Consider the following 10750-nt stretch of genomic DNA (forward strand, 5'->3'; position numbering starts at 1 on the left):
TGACAATTCCACTGAAGGAATTTTGGCATTTTTGATAGTATTGACAAGCTCAGTAAGTTTAGATACGACATTGTTCGGTAGTTCAAAATCACCAAAGCGGGAGAATATATTTAAAATTGTAGAAAGTAAAAGTTCGAGGAGATTATCATTGGGAGATATACAATCTGAAGGATAGGAACTCCCATTAGGGAGACTAGAAGAGGGGGTACCAATGATTGCTTGGTGAGCTTGCCTATCATAGCCTGGACTGGATGCCGGAACTGGTGGGGATTTTTGTGAAAAATAAGTTCGACGGTACGAGACTGAACTGGAAATGGGCTGAGTGAGGGCAGAAGATTGGGGTAAGATGTGTGTAGATTGAGTGGGAAAAGGGGGGACAGACGTACGAGAAATATCTGCAAAAGATCTTCTAACTTGTGGGAATCTGACAGATGCTTCGCTATATGAAATATTTTCTTGTGACATCACCAGTTTGATAGATTTCTGTCTGGAATGTTCCGGGCAAGATGAATCGGTGGCTTTATGGTTGCCAGAGCAAAACAAACAGGTAGGTATAGGAGAGACACTATTACAGTCACTACCAGAGTGAGATTGTGTACAGATATAACAACGCGCTTTTGACCGGCATTGTGTAGCAACATGCCCAAACCTGCAGCAATTATTACATTGTATGGTTGGTAAAATATAAGTCTGAACCGGGAGGGAAGTGTAAAAACAGTAAACCCTATCTGGGAGCTTTTGGCCAATAAAAGTTAGAACTACTGTTGAAGTTGGAGTCCAAATAGAATTATTATTTTCAGTCGACTTTTTATTAAGCCGACGGGCTCTGATGACACGTCCAAAACCATCAGGAACATCAATGGAAGAAACTAAATCTTCTAGGGTCCACTCTACTGGGACGCCTCTAACAATACCCATGCGGGTCACATTATAAGAAGGAATAATGGCATTATATTTAGCCGCGGCAAGACCTGGATGATCTAAGAAAGAATTAGCGGAAACTGCAGTTTTAAATTCAACAGAGACCCGATTTCGGCCTATACGTTTAACACCGTCTTTAGCAACATCCTTGATTTCATTGTGGTGTAGGAAGTGACCAAACTTAATCGGGTGAAGTATAGCACTAGATGAAGACTCACAATCTTTGCTTACATGAATCAAAAAGGGAGCAATATCCTGATCCAAATAACGTTTTCTGTTACCCTCATATTCTGGTAAAGTATACACCGACTGAATAGAACCGATTGTTTGTGATACTGAGTTTTTCTTTGGGGGAAAAGAGGAATAATCAGAATTTGGAGGAGTTTGTCGTTTTCTAGAAGGATGGATCACCTCCGTGTCCATTGGGACTGGAATATTAGAAGAAACAGGGATATAACCTCCCCCAGGATCGGGGGGGTCAACGCCGTTCATAATTCTATCTACACTAAACTACTATATAATACTTACAAATAAGTCAACACACTTATATAAACACACAAAACCACTAATTAGATAATCAACAGGAAATAAAACCCTATAAAACACCTAAAAAATAAGTGAAAAAGACGGTAATGTCAAAAACACTTGTAACAATCACTCAACCACAAAGCAGAATCGAAACCAAAGATTAAAGATGCTGAACGTCATGTAGATGGAAAAACAATGTCAATCTGTCAAAATACAATGTCAAGTTGTCAAGTAAAAAAAAGTTGCTGTGGAACTATTGTGTTACCAGACAAATTTATGCACCTGTAATAATCGCTTTTATTTATTTTTAGACTTATATATAAAAGAAAAGGTTTAAAAAGTCAGTAAAAGTGTTATTTACTGATGCATTGTTGAAATTTTGCGTTTAGGCTTTGATTTACAACAAAACTTTCATTCATTTATTTAAAAACCAAACGGGCCGAATCTGCGCCAATGTGATCTGGTGGAATGCTAACATGGAATGGATGAAAACTGTCAAACAGTAGCATTTGATGAACTGAGTGTGTGTATTGTGTGGTGATAAATATTCAATTACGGCATTTAAAACAAAACATTGTTAAGCCGTGAATTAAAATAGGATTATTACGGTATTCATTTTCGAGCAAATATCGAAGGTATGATTTAATAAATTTTATTAATCTGTACTGTGTAAGAATTTTGAGAAATTGTAGTAGAGCATAATAATGGAATCATACCTAAAAATAGCTTTCAGATTTTATTGCATCATATGTTAGGTTCGCCTTAGTGTAATAGTCACTGTGGTTGGTTTGTTTTTATACATGGGCACTCATATTGCAGAACTCAAAATGGAGAAGATGGGTAATCCGCCGCCATATGGATGGGGAAATGGCCCGAGGATGCAGCCTCCGCCAGCCGCGCCGCCGAGTTACTCACAAGCTGTGGGTGGTGTGGGACCTTCAAGTCCTTACACACCGCAATATCCTGCAAGTAATTACCTCATTTATAAAAAAAATTATAAGATGTCCTTCAAAATCTGTTAACATATGTATGGATTATGACCTTGTAACAGTTTTGAATTTTTACTGCCGCCACACAGTACTTTGTATTAAATATTCCATATGCTAGCCAAATATCTGTAAAGATGAAATCCACATATAATAAATATTTTCATGTGCTAAAATTACTACAGTAGTTGCAATAGAATTATTTAATCATAATTATAAAATTTAAAAACACAACATTACAGTTAAATTGTATAGTATTTGGTAGGGATATGTAGTGGATAAACAGTCTTAAGAAACACTTTGAGAGATGGTCAGGAAGAGAGGTCATGACTCTCTGGAATGAGGAAATGATGCAAAGAGAGAGGAATGGATGTATAAGTAGTGACAGTAGTGATAATTGTTTTACAAGGGAAGTAAACCTTTACTTCATTGTTTTAAGTATAAATTTGACTTAGATATATAAATGTTTGTTTAGCGGCGGGTCCACCAATCGTGACTACTGTTGTGCCGGTGGGATCGCATCCAACCCACATGATCTGCCCCAGTTGCCAGGCCGAGATTGACTCGGAGACTCAGACGAAGCCCGGCATCATTGCATACATCTCTGGGGCCATCATCGCTCTTGGCGGGTAAGTCTATAGAAATCATTGAATAGATACAGTAAACATTATATTTCTGTGGCAATTTGTATGAAACTATGGGCTTATATTCAACATTTTGAAACAAAATGAATTTAAGATAGTATAAATTTAGTTAAAATATTTTAAACAATGTAAAATGCATTTGTTCTATCATCATTGTTTGGCAGACTTTGTTGAGCTCAAAGATACGCAACTAGTAAAGAGACTTTTAAAGAACACAAATTAGCAATCTTATCAAAGAATTTTAAGGTCCGTTGCTCGTTTGACCCCTTCTCATACAAAAAAAAAAAAAAAGAATGCTGAAGTTATAATAAGATTAATTTAGACAGAATTATTGTCGGAAACCGCGAATTTTTCTTAACATGGTGTTGCTATTAACACAAAAATACATACGAACAGTAAAATTGCGAGTTACGGAAACGTAAATAAGGAACATTTATAATAGGTAGTTTGACCTACGTAAGTCAAGAAAGCAAAATTGTGCTTTTCATTGTAACGCGATATAGTATTTTTCGTTTCCGCGTAACTTTATTCTTTTGATATCTCTTAAACTATTAGACAGAATGATATAGTTTCAGGGCAAATATAATCTACATTAAATTCTCTTGAGAATGAACATATTTATTTACATAAGGGTTAACACTGAACTCGAATAATAGTGTCGGAAATAGGGCATGAATTTAATTGATGTTTCTAAAGAAAAAAATGTTTATTGTGAGAAAACTATAAAAGATAAATATATGCTATCGCGGATTTTTATTTAGAACAAATGTTCTTGTGTGTTGTAGCTCTTTAAATAAAGAGCTACAATTCTTCCATACATAATTTTTATGTAGGTCCTATAGTTTAGCCTACGTAAGCGATGAAAGCAAAAAAGTCCCTAATTTCCGAACGTATTTTGAAGCTAAAACAAAATCTACAAGTCTTCTAGTCATTTAAAAAATAAATAGTCAAATAAATGGGACCTATCTGCAAGCACTACTTTTCGATTAAAATATTTTTTATCAAAATCGGGGCATCTGGGACGGGGCTTCGCGGTAACACACATAAAAAAAATTACAGTCGAATTGATAACCTCCTTATTTTAGAAGTCGGCTAAAAATTGAGAGATAAAGTGAATAGATGTCATTTAATAAAGATAACTTGTATATATTTTTCTCTTTTATAGCAAAAGGTGGCAAACGAGCAAGTGGCTACTTGAATTTGTTGAAATAGCGAACTGACCATTGCCCATAGACATCTCATTTGCAGATGCATTGCCAACTTGTAATCGGCAGAGGAGGAGACGCATAACAGAGGATATATTCCCTTCGTATGCGCCTTCTCCTCTGCCAAATCCACTTCCCCTTCCTATCACTTAGATATATCTAAAGGATAGGATGGTGAAGAGCACTTAAATTAGGCTTAGGAAATGCGAAATTACTTGCACTTCACGCCTGACTTCTTTGTGGTCATGGTATTACACCGTTCAAGTCGACTTATTCGTGTAAAAGATGCTATTGCCATGCGGCCATTATCACTTGAATTTTGGAATATACGGGTTTAAATGTAATAAGAATATGCAGTTCGGTTTCAAGTTTTGGAACGAAGTTCCTTATCGCGCGTTGTGAAAGGGGGCTAGACGGAAAAAATTCTTACGAAAAGTTGTCACGACACTTTTTGCTATAGTAAGTATGTTAACGACGAAAGAGCGCTACTTCACCATGGCAACGACGTGACAATATATAACAAAAATTGATAGAAATAAAATGTACTTCTTGTGAAGACTTAAGTTTTTTATTCATAGAATAAACATTGGTTCCTTCACTAATTAATCGAAAGGAACTTCGTTCCATCCGGGTGTCCCTTGACACCTCTCAAGTTTTTTTTATTATCATATGTGATTTTTTTAAAGCTTAGTTTTAAATTAATGTAATAACGGCCTTCTCCACCCCACCCCTATCTCAATATCGGACCCGTATTTGATGTATACTCACTTATATTGTTAGTGGTCCGCTGGCCAGTACATCGCCGCGCGCATCTTAAACACGGACAATCAGGAATTGATTCGACGCTAGTATTGATTTATGCGTAGCTGCGCGGTGAAATTAATTTCGTTCCAACGAACCTGTGCAACCTTAAATATGTCCAGGTTAAACACAGGATTGGTTATATTGAATAGAACGAGATTCTATTCAGATATGTGACTTAAAATTGATCATTTATTACGAAATAACTTAGACTTAGAGATTTCAAAAAATAAAAAATATTGAAGTACAGTTAACAGCTATGCGACACTTTTTGATTTTATTACTAGAATTCGGCAAACGATCATTTGAGCGTCAACTACCCATATAGATTCGTGAATTTAAATACATATTTAATTACGTCTTAGTTTGGTATTTTTAAACATCTTGTATTAATTGAATATTTTTTATAGTTGCTACTAGTTATAAGAAGTAGAAAATTTGCAGACACTACTGATAATGTTAAAGAGAAAGTTTGCAAACAGTTGAATTTGGAAAGTCTTGAATTGCAACATGCATACACATGATTAGCGTGTATTTCAAATGTCGTGAATCTTTTATTGAATAATATTGCATCTTTGTTTCTTTTACAGATAACTAGCTTTTACTCACGACTCCGTCCGCGGGGATAAAAAAATAGAAAACGGGGTAAAAATTATCCCAGGTCCGTTTCCTGGTTCTAAGCTACCTGCCCACTAATTTTCAGTCAAATCGATTCAGCCGTTCTTGAGTTATAAATAGTGTAACTTACACGACTTTCTTTTATATATATAGATGATAAAGTCTATATTGTACAGATAGTCATTAACTCAACTAAAATTGACGATCGACAGATCAGCTCATACTTTGCGTGTGTGAAGCACATCATTGAACAGGCTCACAGAGCAGTTCAATTTCTTCTGCAGGTATAAGTTGTGATCGGACCCTCTGCGACTCGTGGGTTTCTCGTCGGCTCGTAAAGTTATGGTAGTAGACTGAGATGAGCCTATGTGAGCTGTACTTTTGAACTGGTTCAGAGCTGATCAATACACCGTTATACACAGGTGTTACGTGCAAATTCACTACTAAGTTAGTTTTCGTTGCGATCTGATGTTCATTTATTATTCTAAAATCAAGCGCTTTATCTTACTTCTTTCTAATATTATAAATGCTAAAGTTTGTTACAAGGTATCTCCAGAATGGCTCAACGGATCTCGATGAAATTTGGCATAAATGTAGAACATAGTCTGGAAGAACACATAGGCTACTAAATATGTTTTAATTAATTCCGCGTGGACAGAATCGTAGGCGACAGCTAGTTTCATATAAAACTAAAATGTTGATACTAATTCTATAGCCATTTTTATAATGAGTGCATGCAGCGAATATTTTTTCGATGTCCGATCGGTGGAAAATCAAAATTACATAGTTAAAGTACAGCAATAACTGTGTGTACCGAACGTAATTCTCTCAAGCAATCTTATACCGCATAGTTTAACTATGTTAATAAGTAGCCCACATTAACGAACATTGCACCAAGTAGCCCTTCAAAAGAAATTTGAGCTAACCACAAGAGTAACTGAGTAACGTGGAATTGTGTATACGACTTTTGAAAATAAATATTATAGTACCAGCCGTTATGTACGACTATTTCAGCTTCAAGTGATCCGCGTACGACTGCATGCATTTTTATAACAATTAATACACACTGCGGTTAACTTCAACTTCATTGCAAAACTTGACCGCTTGAAGCTTTCAGTTCCGACTTGTAGCTGTATAATTTTTATTTTTTTTTTTTATTTTTTTTTTTTATTTTTTTTTTTTTTATAGCACAAGGTGGCAAACGAGCAAACGGCCACCTGGATTCGCCGCAATAGCGAGGCGACCGTTGCCCATAGACATCCGCAAATGCAGATGTGTTGCCTACCTTTAATCAACGGAGAAGGGGACGCACAGAAAGAAGATATTTCTCCTTCCTATGCGTCCCCTCCTCCGCCAAATCCACTTTCCCTTCCCATCCTTTCCTAATAAGAAAAGGGTGGGAAGGGAAAGAGGACTAAAATTAGGCCTCCGGTACCACACTCATCAGACGAAACGCGGAATTGCTCCCACTTCACGCCTGTCTTCTGTGTGGTCGTGGTATTGCACCGGTCGACCCGGCCAATTCGTGCACCCAACAAATATTGTTGTTGCGGGATCTACCACTGTTAAATACCATACCTGGTAACCATACCACTGTTAATATAACGTTAGTTTCGCTCTAATTAGACTTTTAGTTGATACTCGGAGCTTTGTTAATTGTATACGTTGTTGTGAGGGTATATTACTATTTAAGCAGCAGTTCGGCGAAGTAGTTCTGCAACAACCTTTGAAATTTTCAACAGCTTCCAACATGTTTCGCTACAAGCTTGTTAGCGTTTGAATTGTGATTTCAGTAGCTCGCTTCACTTGCATATTTTGTAATTAGCGAAGTTTAAATTAAATAACAGCTTGTTAGTGCGGTGTTGCCACACGATCTGTTTACATTTAAGGTTTTTAATCTTCAATTTCAATGAATTTATTAATGTTTTTTTTTTGTTATAAAATTTCTAAACATTTCGACTGACTTTGTTGAACATATTCACGTTTTAGTTTACTAGTTAGAACTGGGTAGGTTAAGAATCTGTTTTGATTTTTAGCCGACTTCAAAAAGAAGGAGGTTATCAATTCGACTGAATTTTTTTTTTTTTTTTTTTTTATGTGTGTTACCGCGAATCTCCGCCCCTGGTGGTCCGATTTTGATAAAAATTATTTTAATCGAAAGGAAGTGCTTGCAGGTGGGTCCCATTTTTTTGTTTTTTTTTTTAAATAACTAGAAGACTAGTAGATTTTGAATAAGCTTCAAAATTTGTTGCGAAAATTAGGGACATTTTTGCTTTCAGCGCTTACGTAGGCTAAACTATAAGACCTACATCAAAATGACGTATGGCGAATTGTAGCTCTTTAAATGTGCTAAATAAAAGTCCGCGATAGCATATATCTATCTTTTATAGTTTTCTCACAATAACCATTCTTTTCTTTACGAAACATTAATTAAATTCTTGCCCTATTTCCGACGCTATTATTCAAGTTCAGTATTAACCCTTATGTAAATAAATATGTTCATTATCAAGAGAATTTAATGTAGATTATATTTGCAATTGAAACTATATCATTCTGTCTAATAGTTTAGGAGATATCGTAAGAATAAAATTACGCGGAAACGAAAAATGCTACATCGCGTTACAATGAATAGCACAAATTTGCTTTCTGGGATTACGTAGGTCAAACTATATGACCTACATTAAAATGATGTATCGAGTAATTATAGATCCTTAAATTTGCTAAATAAAAGTCTCAGGTGGCATATATCTATCATCTATGGATGTCTCACAAAAACCATGTTATTGTGAACAAACTTCGATTAAATTGCACACGAAAAACAGCGTCGTAAGCTTACGGCGCTCTTATATTATATTCGATATGAATCCTTATCCAAATAAATATGTTTGATGGCTAGAGTATTAAATGCAGATTACATTAGCCTTTAAACTATGTAATTCTGATCAATAGTTTGGAAGATATTAAATTATTAAAAACTACGCGCATTCGAAAAATGCTAGTGCGGCGCGCGGCTGGACAAAATTAAAGGCACGCTACGATGTATTAGTTCGGTAATTTTCAATTTGTATACCGATTTTGATAATTATTTCATTGTTTAAAGGATAAGTGGTTATCTGGTGTATTCTAAATTAGTTTTTGAATTGAAGTACACACATATTAAATAGGAAAGTCCTTTTCTTTATTTGTCTTATTTATGTCCTTATACGTATTAAGGAAATTTGTAATTAAACTTCAAATTCACTAAAAATTGAGAAATAAAACAAACATTTTAAGAAAAAAAAATAGCCGACTTCAAAACAAAAAAAACTATCTCAAACAAATGCGCTCAAAAGTAACTTAAAAAAAAACAATTTCAAACAAAATGCACTCAAAAGTAACGTAAAAAACAATTTCAAACAAAATTCACTCAAAAGTAACATAAAAAAACAATTTCAAACAAAATGCATTCAAAAGTACCATAAAAAACAATCTCAAACAAAATACACTAAAAAGAAACAAAATAATGTCATGAAAACTTCTTTCTTTCTTTCTTCTCTCTTTCAAAAACCCTCTAAACTCTAAAGAAAGTTCTCTTCTTTCTTGTAACATGTCTATATTGTATAATTATTGTTATTTTGGAGTCGGTTTCGGCCTAAGAAGGGACATAAACGTAAGTATGTCTAATACATCTCAAATATAAAATGTCACCTATTTACTTCGGCCGACACCGACTGCGAAATAACAATAATTATACAATATAGACATGTTACAAGAAAGAAGAGAACTTTCTTTAGAGTTTAGAGGGTTTTTGAAAGAGAGAAGAAAGAAAGAAAGAAGTTTTCATGACATTATTTTGTTTCTTTTTAGTGTATTTTGTTTGAGATTGTTTTTTATGGTACTTTTGAATGCATTTTGTTTGAAATTGTTTTTTTATGTTACTTTTGAGTGAATTTTGTTTGAAATTGTTTTTTACGTTACTTTTGAGTGCATTTTGTTTGAAATTGTTTTTTTGTTGCAGTTGTTTCTGCGGCTGTTGCTTGATTCCGTGCTGTATTGACAGCTGTATGGATGTACATCATCGCTGCCCCAACTGCAGCGCCTACCTCGGCCGCTATCGTCGATAAACACCCGTACAACTAGCATAACTCCCTTCAAACATCGGAGTTCCGAGTGATAGGGAGAGCATTTAACTCTCAATGTTGTCCTTGTAACCGTAGAATTACACTGCAATAATCATTTGTATGAATATAAATTGTTATCAATTTCATTCTCACGACAGTCGAATTCTACGGTTAAACTATCCCAGCGTAATCTCTTCTCAATTTATCCAAGTCGATGTTAGTATGTCCTAAGTCAAAACCTAGATCTAGTCTAGTATCCGCATCACACTAGGAGGTAGATCCCCTGAATCTCGTATACCTTTTTTGAAACAATATTGATGTCTATTATACAATATACAACTTTTATTAATTTAAGATACACATTAATGTTTACATGCGAATAATAATTTACTTTAGTATTAATTTTTCGCTTTTAATAACTTTTTAATATTTACGTAAGTAATTTAAGAGTTTGAAATAATTGTGGGAGCAAATGTTGATGTGGAAATATCGGGGTAATGTAGAAGTGAAGTTTTATATATCCAGCGGACCTTATGTTTGAAGAAGGAACAATATTTTTTTTTATTTTACACATTTTCTTAGTCGTAAGATTTTGTAATTTTATGGCGTAATACATAAGTACACTTTAATGTTTTAATGTAGATTATTTTTAAGTAATAATTTTTATCTCTTTTTCTGTGAATAATGCTTATGGTTTCTCAATTACATTTCATATTTACTATCCGTCGAACTATGGTATAATTTTACATAACATTAAATACTACAATCATGTTATATATGTGAAATAAATGTTTTGTCAGTCATCGAAACAATTTTCATTTTACAAATTACTAAATAGTACAGAACAAGACTTGTTTTATTTAATATTCCACGCAAGAAGCTTTAAAATAAATGAATTAGGTCGATAAAAATGCCCTTCATTATTAAACAACATCCTAAATATATAA

At 34.4% G+C, this 10750-nt stretch overlaps 1 protein-coding gene across 1 annotated transcript; it reads left to right on the plus strand.

Moving 5' to 3' along the window:
- The first annotated feature begins 2006 nt into the window (after positions 1-2006).
- On the plus strand, positions 2007-10084 carry LOC106717273 (LITAF domain-containing protein). Its single transcript, XM_014511077.2, has 4 exons — positions 2007-2084; positions 2269-2418; positions 2911-3064; positions 9701-10084. The coding sequence occupies exons 2-4, from the start codon at positions 2277-2279 to the stop codon at positions 9804-9806; spliced, it is 402 nt and encodes a 133-aa protein (XP_014366563.1). The 5' UTR covers positions 2007-2084; positions 2269-2276; the 3' UTR covers positions 9807-10084.
- Positions 10085-10750: the final 666 nt, after the last annotated feature.

This window comes from Papilio machaon, chromosome W, assembly GCF_912999745.1.
Source record: "Papilio machaon chromosome W, ilPapMach1.1, whole genome shotgun sequence".
NCBI lineage: Eukaryota > Metazoa > Arthropoda > Insecta > Lepidoptera > Papilionidae > Papilio > Papilio machaon.

Bases quoted from the DNA above. Each gene is read 5' to 3' on its own strand.
- LOC106717273 (XM_014511077.2), top strand. From the start codon at position 2,277: ATGGAGAAGATGGGTAATCCGCCGCCATATGGATGGGGAAATGGCCCG. The intron at 2,419-2,910 runs GTAATTACCTCA...ATGTTTGTTTAG, and splicing joins CACACCGCAATATCCTGCAA to CGGCGGGTCCACCAATCGTG. The intron at 3,065-9,700 runs GTAAGTCTATAG...TTTTTGTTGCAG, and splicing joins GCCATCATCGCTCTTGGCGG to TTGTTTCTGCGGCTGTTGCT.